The sequence below is a fragment of the Hylaeus anthracinus genome, unplaced genomic scaffold, assembly GCF_026225885.1.
Source record: "Hylaeus anthracinus isolate JK02 unplaced genomic scaffold, UHH_iyHylAnth1.0_haploid 0, whole genome shotgun sequence".
NCBI classification, from domain to species: Eukaryota; Metazoa; Arthropoda; class Insecta; order Hymenoptera; family Colletidae; genus Hylaeus; species Hylaeus anthracinus.
The window spans coordinates 12,683,861-12,703,155 of NW_026533254.1; the positions used below are offsets into that span (position 1 = coordinate 12,683,861).

Sequence of the window (19,295 nt, forward strand, 5' to 3'; positions counted from 1 at the left end):
TAATCTTATTCGTACATATATTTATATTTAATTTAGGGAAACTTCTTTAATAGACATAGAGGGTACGAATATTTATGAGATTGATTGTATAATAGTCAACCTCTACCGTCCTTAATCCGTAAGGGATCCTCCATTTTGCATCGCTGCTTCAAGAGCAGATTTTTACTCTCTTTAATAACCACAAAGACACAGTTGCACAAACGAATGCTTTTTTTCCAATATCCTGGGGGCCTCGAAAGTGGTCCCGGGCTACTTTCGATCCCTGAAAGGCCCCGGTTAAAAGTCACAGAACCCTTTCTAGTAGCCCGGGGCCAGGACGTGGATCGAGATCGACGACCGAGGCGTGACTTCTCGTGCTTTTATGCTATTCTTTTTTTTTCTCTCTCTCTCTCTCCCCTTTCTGAACTTTACTCGAGCAGAGAAACGCCCGAGGCCTCCGATTCCACGGCGGTTTTTATCTTCCCGAGCAACCGACAGCGATTAACGTTACATTAATTAAGCAGCTTCGCGTAAAAAATCTCGGATCTCGTAACCGTAAATTCAGCCGAGCTAATTACGAAGTTCGTTTACGATTATGCAAGTCGCGGATCGAAGGTGATCGGTGCTAACGCGCGCCGATCGTCGACTCTCCGCGTTTCTTCATCGAGTTTCGCGCGAAGGGATGGGAATTATGATAATTCTCGCGAAAGTTGTACATCTCGAGGAAAAATTCGATAAATGCCAGCGAGTAGATCAGTCGATCGGTAGGTGAATGATCGGTGCGTTGGGTCGGATCGATTGGAGTGGACGCGAGTTGGAACGTAACATGGTCGGTGGCGTGTTGGACCTTTTCTGAGGTCTGGAGTGAAATAGAATTAACTTTTGCCATCCAAGAGAACCTCTACTCGATGTACGAGGTATCTAAACCACAGATTTCTTGCCTGCCTATAGCACACTACGCCACTGAAGTATTATATCTTCGACCCTTGACTTCCGTGGCACTTAAATCAGTCGAAGTCAGAGTCGAGGTAGGACCCAGTTGAACTATGATTCGGGTCAGATCTCGATGTTAACGGTTAAGAATCAAACCTGACTCGAGCATTAGTCTAAATCTGCATCGTTGCCAAACCTGTTCCCATCTCTTTCGAATTAAAAACACCGCGGGTCGCTCGATAATATTCGAGCCGCATCGAACGCGAAAGGGGAGGACGATAAGATCGGACACGTTCGAGACCGTTCCAATAAAAGCATCGCGGCACGTTCAAGTGATGCAACCGCTCCTGGTTTTTCGGGCTCGGTTTCCGCATCTTCGCGTTACGCAAGTGGGTGAACCAGTTTCTGGACAGACCACCTTTGTGTAATTATGCACGAGCAGCTGTCCCGCAAGAACAATAACGCTCCCTGTCGTGTGGCCCGCCGTGAAAGCTGTCGTCCTACGCGGCCTCGGCTGCGACGAGACTTTCGTCGATCGGTCAAATTTCGCAACACACGCGGCCTTCGAATTGGCTCGCAAACATTTCTTACGATTCGTGTAATTGCTTCGATTTGTAGATTTTTTTTTTTTTTATCGAGTTTTACCGAGGTTTGGACGATACATGGCGTTTGAAGTTGTTTCAATTTGACACTACATCGACCAAAGTTTCGTTTGTACCTATTTTTTATAGTGACCAAACAAATGACTAGCCTTAAAGACACTTTTTTCAATTGAATGCGTAAACGAGGTCTTGAGAACCAGAGTGGCCCGAGTAACGTTTCTTTTTTAAATTGAGGTATGGCCTAAAGCGCACAGCTGATACGATGCTTTATAAAACTAAAATGACGCATGTTTAATTTCCTCAATCGTTAACAGATGACAGCGTAGAACTGCAACGAATTTTTGGCAAATAGGTCCAATTTCTCGTCATAACTAATTACCATAATTTTGTAGATAGGCTACTCTCTGGTTCTCATGGCCTCGAATATTCCACGCGGCGCTAAATCGAATAACGCATGAAACAATTGTATACAATTTATATATCGTACATAATAACTGTATAGAAAAGTTTGAAAACATAGGTTTCGTGTCGGACGAGGATTCTTGGCATTTCTAGGTCGAAGGTACAATTTCCATCGGGAAATACCCGACACGGTAACCCTGAACGAGAATTTAATAATCGCTTCAGAAGTATGTATGCAATAAAGGAAAAATGTAAATATCGTCAGGCTCGAAGCGTTCGACGATTAATAATTTCTAAATTCTGGAATAATGGGTTCGCGCAACAGGATCTCTTCCAGGAGGGTAAAGGTCAGGTTGGACGCATTGCGAACGGATCAGAAGCCCCGAATTTGGCTTGCAACGTCTGGTCACGCGTCAGCGGCGATAGAAATATTTTCGACGAAAATTGTTTTCTTCCTTTATTTGTCTAGTTTCACTTACAGTACATTCTTCTTAAAATTAGAACTCGCCTAAACGACGAACGAGAGGATAACTAAATGGTAACTCACGCGGTCGAGTTTAAAAGTATAAAATAAAAAAAATTCCTTTTCGCGTCGAATGAAAATAAATACAGGTTAAGAGTTCCTCCTCTTATAATTTTCAAGCGAGTTTTAACTCGACGGAGAATCGCACGCGAAATTGCTCGTTTCCTGAAGAACTGAAAAGACAGGTTGACGCGTTGAACGTTTCAAAACATCTCCGTGGTTTTCGTCGAATATATTAACGGAATAAACAATCGTATTTACACACCCTTTACATTTCCGTCGGCTCGGAACATGGTCGACATTGTCTGCTACGAACCGTGAATCTGATCTTCTCACCAAATAGCGGAGCCGACAATTACAGCACGTACCGCGATTCGCGTGCCCGCATTCGCACGCGAGCCTCCTAATTATAGCCGTTCTACGTCCATTGCTCGATGGGTGGCGATTAAATTAATAACTAATACTTACACGCAACGATAGGTGCACGCGTCGCTCAATGGCGCCTACACCTGCAGCGATAGGGTAGATTCCGGACGTCTCTTTCAACGTGTAGCTTAATCCAATTTTTATCTAGCACCTATGGCAAAGGGCAACGCTTTGACGCGAGCGAATATTTTTCTAAAAGTTCTAGCTTCATATGGGAGCATCAGGACCAGAGAAATTTATCCCATTGTATAGGGTCGTGGGAGATTTAGATTTTCTATACCTACGCGTTGACATTTCCTAATGAACATTTTTATAACTAATGTTTATGTATTTTTGATACACCTATCGACTATGTTTATAATACATCTCGTATCGTCAGAAAAGAATTCCCAATTCAGCCTTGGCGTTCCCCTTTAAGCCGCTAGCACCGAAAGCTAGCATCGAAACGGATTTCGACTGCGAAGCACGGTTGACAAGTCCCAGGCCCTGACGGAGTTCCCTTAGATATTTGCTGATCTATTTGGTCGGTGGCTTTGGCAGAATCGTGGAGCGTCGGTCGGTTTCCGGTCCGCGACGCTCGAGAGAAGGGAAAGTGTCGAATAAAACGCTCTCGGGATATGGACGCTTGATTCACGTGTCCGCCTCTCTTAATGAACCCCAATTACCGTCAGGAGAATCGCCATGATAGCAGTCAGGATCGTCGAGGTATGCGTCGAGCCAACGCCGTAGAATCCGCTCCCGTAGACCTGCAGGCCCGCTGTCTCTATGCTGCGTTTGCAGTAGTCTCCATCTGCAATCAGATTATTCGTGGCTATCGTAAATTAGAATTTTCAATTTCAAAATCTTAAAGCACGAAAGCTGAAGGATTGATATTTTGCAATTTACTGGTGCTTCGACTGTTCGTTCTTGGAACGTCCCTCAATGTTACAATTGAATTTAGTGCGCGAGGGATTTCTATTTCATAAGATTTTAAAGGTGTAGAAAATGTCTGGATCGATGATTTTCCTCTGAGTTGGTACATCGAGTAGAGTGAAAAAAATAGGAACGGCAGGGGGAAACATTCCTGGGATAGTCGACGGATAGAAGTTGTTCCGATAATCGTTCGCCATTTGCCTGGCTGCGAATCGTTAAATTGCGAGCTTGGAGAACGTGCCGCAGAGATCGTTCGTGCTGCAGGGCGAAGGATAGGAAATGAACCACTCTGGAATCCCGCGATCGAGATTGACGGAAACAAAAAACTGGGCCCACCTATCGGGGGGGAAGTAAAGGGAGAGGTAAAGGGGGAACGGAGAGAGGTGGTTTTCCCTTTCGATCGGACCTTCCTGTCTTATTCTAGCGCGTTACGTCTGCATAGAGATCGAGAGGTTCGTTTCTTCCTCCGATCTTGTTGGAATCGAAGATAAAATGAAAACGAGGGTGAAATCGATAGAGCGATGGACTCGAACGAAAGCAAAACTCGCGCTGTGGATCGAGGGACTACGGTATGGCTGAGGCCGTCTTTCGACGCGAAAGAAAAAGGCACGCACAGGTATCGCGATCGAAAGAGAAATTATACGACCTAACCGTTTGTAATTTCTTCCTCTGCAATGGTACGCGCGCGAGTCACGTACATCTCCGCTTTCCATCGCCATCGCTTCTAAGAAGCAGTCCCGTTTTCCCCCCTGGTCGGTGTTCGTGAACCGATTTCTTCCTTTTATCCCGTCAATGCGGATCCATTCGAATGACACGCGATTCGAAATGCAAGATTATAGTCGAACGAAGAAGAAGGGAGCATTTCGTTCTGGGTTTGCTAATGGACTCTTCAGTAAGGCTATCTAACAGACCTGTGTCTTGGATGCCGGGATGTTGGGAGGGTCGGTATGGAATGGCTTACATATGAATGTTAGGCGGGACCGAGTGCGTTTGAGAAACACGCGGATCGCGATTTCCCTCTGGTGGTGAGGATAGAAGGTGCCACCACAGGAGAATACTAGAAAATGTTGGGTACCATTTTATAATAGGACTAGCTGTTCCCCGTGGTTTCACCCATCGTGGAATACCGTTCTTGTTTTATAATATCTCCACCCCAGTCCAAATTTCGCCCAGACTTTCTTTTTATTTAAATATTATATGGTATGAATTTGAGCTAAACAGATCCCACATAGGAGTGTCTAACACAAACAAAAACAATCCGAAGCACCACACGAACATGTGATGTGAGTATAAGGTAAGGATAGCTTCAGTAGTTCAACCGTGATGGTCAGACATGCGTACGTATCAACGTTTTTATATATTAAGATATTATTCTAAGTAACATTGATCGATTGCTAGACCGTCAAGCGTTTAAATTTGATTCGCGATCGATCGATCTTCCACTTGGAACGTCTATCCAGATGAGATTATCGCCCATCTCCGATTCTCACACTCGAGCGAGAGGACACGGAAAAGGCCTGCGAGTTGCGCACGCGAGCATACGTGCAAATTCGAGCGGCGGGCCTTAAGGTGCAACGTGCAGTGGAAACGAGAGTCGAATCGTCGAACGTGTCTCACGACTGTTAGCTTCTCGCTCCGGATCGACGTTCTCCTCTTTCCTCTTACATCTTACATGCTCGCGTCCGCTCCACTCCGATTTCGCAATTTCGCCAGTCCCACGGGCCCAGAACTTCGCCAGCCAGGGCCCAGATACCTACGCCACGGTTTACGGCGGAAGTAGCCACGATCGAGGCGACGTACAGGCCTCGAAAATTCCGAAAAGGTGCCCACAAGCGTCTCGGAACATCAAAATTCGAGCAAAACGTTAAGGAGGAAGCTTTGAAAGAGACTCAACGCGTCGAGTTTGGAAATCATTGGTTTAAAGCGCTTTGGTTTAAAGCGTATTTTGTCTAAAGACAAATAGGTAAGTAGAGGATTCGAAGATCCTTCGGATTAAGAAGGGTCAGAACTTGCAAAAATCAAAACTGAAAGTCCGAAAATCTTTGTTGTTCGATTTCCTTAATTTTCTTGCTTTTCAGCGCGGCAGTTTTGTGCAACGGCGGTTGCGAGTTTTCCGCGCGGAATTTGGCAAGAGCCGAACAGGCACGACTCGGGGAAAGACGCGGCAATCCCGATAATTTCTTCGTACAACGGGATCGTAATTCAGCGGAGTGTCGTCACACAATGAATATTTGTAGCGCTCGACGGTAACTGGCACGTGGGAACTGCAACCTTCAATCTGTTACGGTAGGAAGTTGCATAATTTGTAACAAGTTACGATGAAAGGCGCACCAGGGGAGCCCCGTACTGATCGCGCGGTGTCACGTGAATCGGTTCCTTGTTTGCGTTTGATTGCGGGAGGGGAAAAAATCGCTTGTCTCGAATGAGAATCGCACGCCTGACATGGCACTCGAACGCGGAATTGGAAAGTCAACCGTTTCGCGATACGAAGAATCGAAAGTGAGAAGTCATCGGCTGTTATACATCCGACGCGTTAAAATCGTCGTGGTTTCGTCGGTCTAGTTCTTTCACGCCGTGGGTTCCACGTGGACGATGGTTGCGTGACTCGAGACAGGGAGGTATTCTTCCGGGTTTAGTGGACTTCCGTAGGTGGAGCGGGTAGGTAACACGGGGAGATTGAAAATAATTTTATTACGAAGATTTAAGATAGATTGCTGCTCTTTGTAACCAAAGAAGGATAGATATCTGCTCATGAAATCGACCCTGCAATGACTGAACGTGTATAGAATTTGTACATTTGTGCACGATGAAATATTGATACAATCGTACTACTATACGTATTCAGCACACGTTTTAGCATATTTCTGTGGGTATCAACATACATAAATGCATAAACGATGTCAATATGCATGAAACCATTAGATAGTTTCAAGTGGTTTTGACTCGAGTCGAGCCCGACACTGTGCCAGACGGTCTCTCACGATTGCTAGCAGGTAAGGAACTCACAGTGAGAATAATTATATATCTATCAATCCAAAGAAGCAGACCTCAAGGTCTAGGACTTCTTCAGGGTACCATACAACTTAAAAAAAAAAAAAAAGATCAAAACAACGAAACAATTCTCCAAAGTGACTCAGCAGCACTTACCGTAAGACCAGCCGACGACGTCGCCCGTCCTCAGGTTCTCCGTTCTCAGCCAATCCTCGAGGGGCCTGAAGTACTCCCTCAACGCGGATGCGTCCAATCTGTCCTCGCCGATTGCTCCTCGAAGAGTCTCCTGCCACGGCTGCGACGACCCCTTCTCCATCAGTCGTCTGCGAACGATAAGAACAAAAGGTTTGCACTTTTTCCTAGGTGGCACGCAACATCGAGGCAAACAGTAGTCGCGTACTTCGGCATTCAAATCGCTCCCGTGGAAGCTCGTAATTCGCGCGCGTTGTTAGGGTTAACGAGATTACGCGCGATTGCGACACCTGCCTCATCTCTCTCACAATGAAAATCCGTGGAACTGGCCGTAGTCAAACCGTGTCCACGGGCAGAAGTGGGACGAGGGAAAAATGAAGACGCCGTAACGAGCCTTTTCTTCCACACTCGCTGTACTAATTAGGCTATCTTTGGCAATCGGCCGCGGCTTCGAAGGCGGTCGAGTGTGGCCCGTGTCACAACCTCTGTTCTTAAAGTTACGACGCCGAGTTATTATTCTGGCTTCTAAAACTAGGGCGGAAAAGTGTTGTGCATAAATTATGCATATCGAAACTCTCACGCCTCCGGGTAACGCCTGCGTTCTTCCCGAACCGAGGATTTTCGTTTCGCTTCGCATTCTTATACGGTAGACTCTTCCGCGCGAGATTGGCGTTTTTCTTGGTCGGAATGAACATGCTTTAATTTTAGAGTATTAATCTTTTAGTAATAAGTATACGTGTCTTTTCTTTGCTGATGAATGATGAATAAGTATCGAGATTCGCAGAAACGACATTAGTTTCCAGTCCACCTAATATCTGTGTATCTGCGCGAAATCTTGCTGCGCGACGATGGAATCAGCGGTTGGAAATCAGTGCCAAGGGTCGTTGTATCGTAAATCTTAAGAACGGTGCTAGCCGGGTCTATTTTCTGCGGCGGAGTCGCTCGCCCTCGCTCCAATTTGCCCGTTCACGCGCATCGCTGCATAATTCCATCGCAGCCTCTCGCAACGCGGTCGCTAGAGCTTCGGGCAATAATCTCGTTCAGCTCCTTCGAAGATAATGCACGCTTTGATTCCGGCCAGTTACACCCACGCGAGGACGGTGGTTTGCGCGGCTGGCTTCTGGTTATTATGGCTACCGCTGTCGTCATCCGCGGGGAACCTTGCTCAAGCGCTCTTCAGCGTCGCCACTGGTCCAGTTGTTGTTGCACGAGCAGCAATAATCGCCCTCTTCATTATTTTGAAACGTGGAGCACTTCCCAATATCTACCCAGAGCTGTCTCCGGAGCTGTTGGAGAATTCGTCCTTACGCAAATGAGTAGTAATAAGTTGTAACCCTTTGCATTCGAGGAAGATGCAGCCGGATTCATGATCGCAAACTAATTTCAGATTTTACTGCACCTTTTACTGACCTTTACTGCACCGATTTTATTGACACTTCGAGTTCCAAAGAAATGAAACGTAAACAAACATTATTGTTGGTTGATTTACTGCGTAAAACCTAGTGATGACCGAGACTCACCTCTCGAGTGCAAAGGTTTAACAAGTTTTAAACCTTTGAGTGGGAGAGGAAATTTTCATACGTACATTCATACATACGAGAAATGCCAGACAGTTTTAGTAAAGATGCACGATTGTAAACGAAAATGTATATTTCGTTAACGTTTAACGGTATTCGAATCAAAGAAATAAAAATGAAGCGCGGAATTGAATCTAGGTGCATTAGATATCGACGTTAGTTTCGTGAAGCAAAAATTGATTTTTTATTGATATATCGCTCCTTGGCACTCAAAGGTCAAGCTCAAAGCTCGAAGCACAAATATTCAAGAACCGGATTAAGATTCGATAGTTTCGTTAAGTAAACAAACTCGGCTCGCGACCGTAAAATATTATATAAATCCATTTAATCCGGTGCGATTGAAAACGAATGTACAATCGCAAGACTCGATTAATTTTGATCGCAAGAGAATGTCAACAGGTCGTCGACACGCTAAACCGATAGCCGTCTCGTTGCATATAATCCATCGTCGATCGAAGAGAGACGATCTGAGGGATTTGGCGCGTCGATGTGTCGTCCATTTAAATACAATGGTCTCAGCTGGTAGCCAAGCGATAAAAAGGTTTATAGCGCAGCTTCGATGGGTCGTCGAGCCGTTAGCCTGTAGATGCAGGCTGTATCGTTTCGCGATCCCTGATACCGCAACGGCCAGAATTCCCATGCATGTAAACGCTCGCGCATACAGAATTTCGGGTTCGAATTTCTTTTTCATTTACGACATTTCCGAGGGGTAATCGGCAGCACTCGCGTATCGGTAACAGTTTGGAAAGTAACAATCGCAAACCAGATTCGTTACGCAATTCTGTTTACGTTCCAGTGGAACACGTTCCTCCATCGTTCGAGCTTCTCTCCACTTTTTCCTCATTCTCATTTTCCCATCGACGAGAGGCAACATCGCGGACACCGAGTCGAATTTAACCGCGACGAGTTACGTCGCAATACCGACGATCGCGACACTCTGTCGTCGTTGGTTACGTAAAGATGAATTTAATCACCGATAGAGATATATCCGTCGGAGATATCGGGAGCCTTTCAAAATAAACGACGAAAAAGTGAAGGACCGACGAAACGAGATATCGGAGGTAAACGAGTAAAAGGAGTATAAAAGCGCGACCCCTCGAGAATCGATCGAGCGAAAGCGAAATGTAAGAGTACAGGGAATGAAACGTGACGCAACCAGCGATTTTTTGGAAAGCGATTCTGGAGCAGGTAGCTGGCCGGTGCTCTCGTTTCCGGTTCCTACTGTCTCCCAGGGCGCGAGTCCACCTCGTGGGAATCGACTCGGCGCAAAAACATTTCGGTATGTCCGCGGTGTAAGTTGTACCGATCTCACAATTTCCGGTGTTGGCGAAATCGCCACTTCCCTGCCCCGAGCGTCGACGTTTCGCAACGCGGGATGCTGGCTGCCCGATTCTGCGTACCTAACGCGTTGCCCTGCATCCACTGACCCTATCCACTTACGGGAAAGTCGAGCGTCGCGACGGAGCCATCCCGCGCGCGTCGCCGCTGCAGTTCTCGATGAAACCTGTACGATCGCCCTCTTGGAGATTTTAAATCCGTACTCCCTTCTCTTTTCTTTCTATTCCTTCTGGTCGCGTTCAATTTGTCAAGGAACGCACACGTTGCACCAGGAGTCGTGTATCCACAGTCTCTGCGGAGCACGAGTCGACCAGGTTCTTGGCAAAATCCGTGTCGAATGATTTAGATTGGCGTGCACGTGGAACGTAGTCACGAACGCGGGACCACGTTCTACGTGGATCTACGTTTTAAGGGTGATCTCTGACTCAGTACGAAGCTCCCGTCCCCGTGTCTACTGTGGGAAACGCGTGTCATTTGGCCGAAGGGGTACGGTTTAGCACGATAGGTGCCCGGCTGTTATTTGCTCGATACCCGATGGGAGACCTTGGCAGGCCCGCAATGGGATCTCGACTAGGCGAATAGTTGGCGGTGATTGTTCCTATTATTATTGGAAAAGTGCCGAGCGATTTTCCCGTGCCCTATCGTGGCTCAACGAGTCGCGCAACCTTTACTTTATATTATTATATGCAAGTGTTTGATTTTTGCGAGAAAATTTTCTCTGGTTCGAGACTCTCGATAGCGATCGAAACGGTTCAGTTCGGACCTAAGTTTCATGACTGGGTCGTACCTGAGCGGCGAAAAACTTTGTCTATCGTCGCGCGGAAGAGGAATGTCGGAGAATTCTCGAAAAGAGGAACTGCAGGGAAAGAACAGCGTAACTTTGTACATTTTGCAGTCGTTGTAGAATCGTAGACTCGAGTAGACCTCGTCAATCGCACCTTTTTCGTAAAACGTTTGCGTTTGCATTTCGTTATTGTTTCTTAAATATGTTACCTCAGCGGAAGACTTAAAATATCCGCGTTTTATTTAGCGAAATATTCAACAGGAGGAAACGACAGGAGCCTTAAAAATAACACATGGCAACGAAAACGTGAATCAAGTTTCTACGAGTTCAAATTTTCGAATGGTACCGACGATCCACGTCACTTTGTCTGCTTGCGTCCAATGTCTACGAAAACGTTTCACTTCGAAGTTAAAAAATTCGCCACGATGGGGAGAGTAGAGAGTTTTAATTAAAGAAATTGTAAATATCCAGTGTTTTGCTGCCGTCAAGGTGGCGTAACCCCTTAATCCCGTCGAGGGACTTTCGAAACGAGCCCCACGCGATCGATCCTCCGCGTTCAAGGACGGACCCTCGATTTGCATGAATCTCGGCCGATTTCGAGCTAATCTCGACCATTAAACGTTGATCAGATATCGGACCGGGGAATCCCCGGGGTATCTGTTTATCGATTGTTCGACCACTGACGCTCAAACATTGCTCGGACCTCGGAATTTCTGCTTTTTGGTTTTACGTAAGAGCAATTGGCAGACCTTGCGTGTATAATAAACGAAGACAAATTGGACAGTCTTAATGGAGCCTCTCCTACGTTTCTGGCTGGAAATAGTTTGTCTCTTGTCTAATTACATCGGAATGTTTCGAATACCATTTCTAGAATTTTATTCTTAATATTCATCGACCTTATGAAGTTCTGTAAAGGACAAATATTTTTCTTGGGGAAACGAACAATTTTGCTCTCTCTGGCAAGTTCGCTATTGTACAATCTATATTTGAGCTGCTATATTTGAAAATGGAACAAGTCCATTTTTCAACGTGTCGAGATATTTGAGGGTTTGCATTTGAATTAATTTAAAAAATATTGCCAGACGCTAATCGATTACTTAAAGTTAAAAAAATTACGTAAATTACTTTTAGATAAGTGAAAGTAAAATGAATTCAATTTAAAAACTTATTTCTTTGTAAGTTTTATTTATAATTATTAGGAATGGACTTATATCACTTAAAAAAATATTTTTGCGATAACCCTTTATAGCAAAAACTCTCTCGTTTACTATGTGAAAAAATCCCACTAAAATGACCGTTAACTCCTTTTTTTTTTTTAGTAAGTGAACCTTTACCATTTTCAAATATAGCAGCTCATTTGTTACACGAGCTCAAAATATTTGTACAAAGTCTTTTCCAGTCCCCCCCCCCAGACTTCCTTCCTGAATAATAACAAACAATCGATCATCGCCGCTCCGAACGTGTCAACATTTCCGTTATTTAAACACGCGAATTGCCTTCGTAAAAAGAAAGAAGGATGGACGGAACGCAAATCGAATCACCAGCGACCGTCGAATGGTTAATGGGCCAACGTGTTCCAGGAAGCTGAAATCGTTTCGCGAAGTCTTTCATTGGGTACGTACTGTTTCTCGTTCCCTGTTCGCCTCCCCCACTTTCAGCGAGCAAAGTTACACGGCCCCAGCAAAACGGAAGTGCAACGCGTAACAAGCTATGCGAGTTTCTTCTGGCGAGTGCGTGTGCGCGACAGACGTGCGTTTTTTATGCGCACGCAATCGCTTTCGTAACGCAAACATCCAGGCGAGAGAGCTATGACTGCAGGAAGTCGAGGGACCGTTCGAAAAGGGATGCACTTTTCGACTTGTACGCACTTCGGATACGGAGTCTTTATAGTTTTACACGGTCTGTCTAAAATGAAACCAAACTCTTGCTATTAAAAGAAAAAGGTACAAGTAAAGTTTTTACGCACACGTTTACTTACTCAAAACAATCTCCCTCCGCGACGATATAGCATGTTAACCGCGTAATTAACGTTTCGAAGGACCTATGCAGCTCTTGTTTTCAACCGACTTCGAAAAAGGAGGAGGTTACTCAATTCGACATGTGTATTTTTTTTATTTTTTCTTTCATGGGAATTTTCAATTTTGGGAGAAGAAAATAATCGCAGGGAGCCAGATCAGGCGAGTAGGGTAAATGATCCGAGGTAACCATGTCAATTCCAATGAAAGGGACACGTTCTAGCAACATTTCGGAGATTCAGGCCGCTGCAACCGCCGTACTAAACGGGGTACCAAAACAGGAGCTGCAAAGGTCCTTCGAAATGTCAATTACGCGGTCTACACGCTGTATCGACGCAGAGGGAGATTATTTGGAGTAAATAAACGTGCGTGTAAAAACTTTATTTGTACTTTTTTCTTTTTATAGGAAAAGTTCGGTCTCTCTCTAGACAGACCGTGTATTTTCAGCGAAATAGTCCTGGGTTAGTTCTAGCACCGAGTGACTACGCGTTTATTATCGAAGAATCTATTTATGGAAACGCTAAACGCGATTGAATTGCCACAGGTTTGAATATACCCGAGAACAACGTTGTCCGATAAATCGAAACGACTCTCGGCTCCCTCTCTTCGCCGACGAAAGCGAAAATGATTTCCCTCGTCGACGTGGCGAAATCCAAGCTCGCATCGACTTGCAACGTTTCGATGGAAATGGTTTTCGAGGCTTTATTATTCACCGGAGAAAGAATGATTCAGCGTATCGATTAAAAGGGAAAGTTCTACGTCGAATGTATTAACACCGATATCGTGGCGTAGGCGTAGGAGCGCGGTGGACCGCGGGGTAGATGAAAGATTGCAGGTCCTATCGACCGTTAAAGGGGGTATTTTAATTCGAATACCAAATGACCAAGATTTGCAATTTCGTAACGTGCAACACGACGGTGTGAGTCTCTTGTCGCGTTCAGAAATCGGATAAATACATATCGCTGTCGCGAGTTTAACAGAATCATCCTTGTACGTTTTATCAAAGAGTATCAAAGATGGGAAGTTCGATGAAAAAGTTTCAATTAGCGTCAAAAATTCCGACGCTTCTGAAACGTTTCGACATCAAGAATTCCGTAATCGTACGAACGATCGTGCACGGTATACACGTCAGAATAGGCAGTTTATGCGGTTTAAGAATTTACGCCAGATCCACCTGAGCGATACGAGCGATTTATTATCACGGTGCTCTGCGCTCCGACAGCTGTATCGGGTTTAATTACTCCATCGTGATTTCTTTGTTCGCTTTTAGGAGGGACTAGAGCGCGGTTTACGAGCCGAAAAATTTGTACCATGTTTGGGAATCATCGGCCGACGTTTCCCTACCGATTTAATTAAAGCCAAACCGAGCGGTATGAATCCGACGGTATCGACGACGTAGCGTGGAACGCGTCGTCTGAGAATAGAGAGACGGACGCCAGATTGGCAGAGAAATTGCGGAACCGAATAAAGGTTTCCCTCTCGTTGACCCAGATAGCGTCGACTACCGGAGATTGTCAAGGGAGGCGATCGGTTCGACGAGAGATCGATATAATGCGTCCCGAACCTAGCTCTTTCGAGTCAATCGTGCGCAAGATATTTTCAACCGGACGCGGCCGACGTTTGGCTTGCATTCAACTCGATCTTCGTCCAAGGATCCTTTTTCTGCTACGTCCGCGGGAGGCTCGGCCTCGCTGGACCTTGCCAGGCCCCTTTGTCAACTCCGATCCCCTCGACCTCCAACCGAGAACATCGGAATCATTTTATCTATTTTTGGGGCGGATGTTGGTTCTATTAATTACAGACACAAATAAAAGAGAGATCATTTTTTCTAAAAGATCTACATTCTTAGAAGGCGACTGGTGCCTGCAACCACTGTCTCTCGTTTTCCTTCAGTCACCACTTGATAGGATGATAAAGAATTCTCTGGTCGGACCGAGCGTCTCTCCGTATAGAAATGTGAAAAAGAAATTGTCAAAATTTTGATGCTTTCGGTAAGCAAATAGCGCTGCGCGTTTGAAACTTTCTCGTATGTTAATGCGAACAAAAGAGAGATGAAGAGCATTAATCCAAGAAGGAAATTATGCGCTTCAGAGTTTTGCGGCCAATTGTATAACGAGACGACGGGAATACAAAATTCACGACAGGAATATTCTTCTGTTCGACGCCTACGGTTTGTCGCGTTGCAAATTGCAAATTGATTTACGGACGACGGCCGTTGCGTTACGCGCGTATCTCGATTTCCTTGGGCCCCACGCATCGAGGTCTCCTCTTCTGCGCTACGATCGTGTGCAATAACGACGCTATCCATATTCAATCAAACGATAAACAGTTTTTTTTTTTTTTTAAGTAAAATTAAAAAAGAAAGGCGTAGAGAACGCCAGTACACCAAGCGTCGGCTTGAAAGTAAGAGTTATCGATATTATGAACGTAAACTTACCCGCGAGTTCGATATTTAAATTGGGCGCCATAATTCGTCATTATCTTTTCTATGAAGACAGGATAGAGATGTCAGAGCGCATTAATCGCGACTACCTGGTTACTTTCACGTAACATTTCGGCGAATAAAAAGAATGGTAAATACTAATAGATTCAGATGTTCTCCGATCCAACGATTTTACGATGACCATAAAACCAAGCAACGAGATACTCGTTACGAACAGCAGATGGAATATCGGACAAATAGCGGTCCTGTCTAGCTTTGATGCTGTCCGTTCGCGCCTTAATTACCACATACCAAACGTCTTCTCTCAATGGTCTCTTTGCAGGGCACACTTTGCAACGCGCGCTCACCTGATTTTTACAGACTCGTAAACCGTTCAAATCTGTGTCGACATTTATTTGGAATTAATGCGACCCCTATTGCGACATCGTTTCAGATTCCAGGTCGGCAAGTGTACCGAAAATAGCTCGGAGAAATTGGTGAACTGACCAAAAAAATATTAATTCATTTTTTTTCATCACGTGAGGATTTCGTAACGGGTTGTGGCCGTGTTCGACAGACGCGATTATTTATCGGAATCGATTGCCTACGTTTCGTCTACGGTCCCGATCGCTGCGTTCTTTCTACAATGATTAAGAATTTCTCTTCTCTCTGTCAGGACTCTGAATCTTAACGAGCACTTGCCCTCCCTGAGCGTACTGCATCATCGCTGCTACATAAATATGTATTACGCTGTAAACTCGCATGGAAGACCGGAATTAATTAGCAATACTTTCGGGACACAGTTACAAAACGCTCATACCGAAAACGTAATCCTTGTGCCTCTTGGTCTTTTCGCGAAATCCCAGTCGACGGTATCTAGCAAAGTTCTCCGGCGGAGAATCCGTAGTTACGTGAGAATTATAATTGTAAATTCTAATCTCCATGTAAACTCTAGATTTCAACGTATTCCACGATTCATCTTTTTGATTTACAACGTTTCAGATTATCGCAGCAACGTACGATTTTACGGACGCCTGAATAAATAGACGAATTCGGGAGTCGAAAGCGTTTTATTACAGCGGGATCCACTTAAATCAGACCGAGTTTTGTCGTCCCACAATTATCGTTTCAGTCTGGAATTTGTTATTCGAACGAGGACGATACGAAACGAAAATTGATTGTAAACAACGGACCCAAAACTCCGTGTCCATCCTTTAGTCGACATTTTTTGCTGCACAAGAATTCGGCGGATCTTTAATTGGTTTCGTTAGCAAAATGGAGAACGCAGATCCTGTTCCAGTTATTTTCACGAAGAGGACGCGAAAGATGAGTAATAAAAATTGGAACCAGTTCCGATTCTTTTATTCACCGACCAGACCCAAAAAGTGGCGGTCGCGTACACCTATTTTTGGGACGGTATACATTGCATGGAATGCAATTCTCGGACTTTCACGGTTCCGTTGAAATCGAAAGTTCGTCGAAAACAGCTGGTCCAGCCTTGAATTTTAACAGAGTCAGAATGTCAGAACCTTTTCTTCGCGAGACTTTTAAATCGGCGACGTTTCGAGAAACCGGACCGAATGCCTGCGGTGTTGCGTTATGCCAGACCGAAAAAAAGAGCGGAACGATCGAGATTTTGAATATGCAGAATTCACGGAATCGCTCTTTTACAATTTTTGGAAACACGTCGACGAATCGGATCGATCGGCTGTATTGAATATTCACGATATCGAGAACGTATCCGCGATAGAAAGCGAATCACGCGCTCTTCGTTTGTTTGTCACCTTGAATAGCTAATCGGCTTCTATAATTAGAGAATATCTTCGATCTGGCTCGATCGTTTCTCCGATTCGATGTCACTTCGAAGACACCTTTCTAAATATTCGAAACATTTGCCGCGCATTTCGTGGACTTGATCTCGAAAATAATTATTTATTTAACACGTTCATACCGGCCCATACCACCGGTGGCTCGCGTGTCTTTGAGTCCCGTATTCACGAGGCCTTTCTCTTGATGCATTTTTAGATGGCGAGAAAGACCGTTAGGGGTGAATGTGTTAAACATAAAAGGGGAAGGGGGACAAACAGAATTCAGGAACGTGGTCAATAACGTGGTTTGAATATAGACACCAAAGTATTTGACATTTCTCGAACCACTCGTCGAGCATTAAATTAATCAATGAAAAAGCATGAGCCATCAAAATCCGTAAAAAATTCTCGTACCTCTAGAAACACCCAGTCGTTCCACACCTAATATTACACGAACATTTCCGATCTACTCTCCAACAAAATTCAGGAACGTGGTCCATAACGTGGTTTAAATATAGATACCAAAGTATTTGACATTTCTCGAACCGCTCGTCGAGCATTAAATTAATCAATGAAAAAGCATGAGCCATAAAAATCCTCCAAATTTAATTCTTCGTACCTCTAGAATCACCCAGTCGTTACACACCCAATATTACACGAACATTTCTGATCTATTCCCCAGCAAAAGTAGGTTAAGATCGCGAGCTTACAGATCGAGTGCTTTCCACGTTAAAAAGAATCATTCGAAGCATCCTCTTCTTTCCCGTCGATTATTCAATCGTTCGTCTCGCCCGTCGACTTCCCGCGGGCTACATTACTCGTACGATTATTCAACGATTCGGATCGTACCGAAGAAATCGTTTTCTGCCTTTTCCAAGCGGCGCCTTTCGTGCCGTTTCATCGTCGATCTTGTTAGCGGGTGTTACGTTCCCGTTCACGCTTTACGACACTTTAATGTGGCCTTTGCTGGCCTAAGCACTCGCGGCTCTTTTTGCGGGATCGACGTGATAAACGCGCGCCGTTCCGCTGACGTTGACTCGGTCTAAAAAGAAAAAAAAGAAAAAGAAAAGAAAACTGTTCCGTTCGATGCATTTATCATTCATCTCGTCGAGAACGTCGCTCGCTACTCGGAGAGGCAAAGAAACCAAGTTCGCGAACGGATCTTGAAATATTTTCCTTCGCAAGCGTTTTTGCTCCTCCTTCGATTCTGCCTTTCCCTCTTTGCATCGTGCCTTTGTCTTTCCTATCATCGATCTCGATCGATTTCTTCTTGCAGAGTTTCTTTTAGTGTTATTAAAAGAATGCCGCGGGCTCATGGACACTGGGCTGTTTTTCATTCGCAGCTTGTCTTCTTCTTACGTTTCTTTGATACTTGATGGTAGCATCATTGCAATATTTACTCCGGACCAACGCACACCGTTCCAGTCAAATATTTCTGAACTGGGAAAGTAATTTCGTTTTCGCAATTTTAAATACTTGTTTATTACTAATCAGCTCGTTGATTTTTATCGATAGCAAAAGGCTGTCGATATCGAGGGCGACTACATAATTACTTAAAAATAGAAATTTATTAGAAATTTGTTCGAATTTAAAAGAAACGACGTTACTTTCCTGTCTACCTAATACCAACCTAACAACCCCTAGTTACCTAACTCCCAAGTCACTCGTTGCACTCACCCCAAGACGCTGCCAGCTGCAGGGCTCCTGTAGAAGTCGCATCTGTGCAGAGGTCTCCTTGGATCGTCCACGTTTCGCTGTCCAGCCGCCTGGCACATCGCTCGATAAAGCTGGAACTGTAGAACCCCGGCGACGAAATTCCTGCGAAACATAAGAGAAAGCGAATTAGACGCATGGCTTCTCCTTAGGCGAACCTCGGCCACGCACATCAAACGGACGACGCAAGTAGTCGCAAGTAGAACGTGAATGCTTTTTTCGATCCAGACAATGGGTTCACGGTAGAGCGATAAACGGACGTGGGACGTCCGCGTCTCGAGAGCCAACCGTAAACGTAGCGATAGGAGCGAGTACTTGGCAAGTATCGCACGGTACTTGGTCCCCTGCGAGTATGTACAGAGACAACGAGCTGGAGCCGTGCCCTTTGCGAGTACTTGGCAAAACAAAAGCGAGAGAGCATTCCCTAATGGCTCCGAATTATAAAAATAATGTTTCCGTTACAATCTTATTCCACTTTTGTTTACTCGGTGAAGCGACAGGTGGGCGATACTCGACGTAATTGCGTATAAACAACAGCGGCATGACACAGAGACATTTTAATTGAAACATTATAAATAAAAGCCGTACTTTAATTAAGCCAGGTCACGCGAAATGCACGCTTTATTAATTTACCTCGGTAAATTAAATTAGCGAAATTAGGAAAGTATCGATTACACA

General features: G+C 44.9%; 1 protein-coding gene across 2 annotated transcripts in view; it reads right to left on the minus strand.

Annotated features, from left to right (window-relative positions):
- Positions 1–2,360: 2,360 nt before the first annotated feature.
- Positions 2,361–19,295, minus strand: part of LOC128891178 (angiotensin-converting enzyme) — a 66,147-nt gene continuing 49,212 nt past the window's right edge. For both annotated transcript variants that reach the window (XM_054150477.1, XM_054150486.1), the window contains exons 11-13: positions 18,582–18,722; positions 6,925–7,091; positions 2,361–3,655 (exon numbers count right to left, since the gene is read on the minus strand). In XM_054150477.1, the coding sequence (XP_054006452.1) occupies positions 3,513–3,655; positions 6,925–7,091; positions 18,582–18,722 (451 nt within the window). In that variant the 3' untranslated portion in view covers positions 2,361–3,512. The remainder of the gene's footprint in view (positions 3,656–6,924; positions 7,092–18,581; positions 18,723–19,295) is intronic.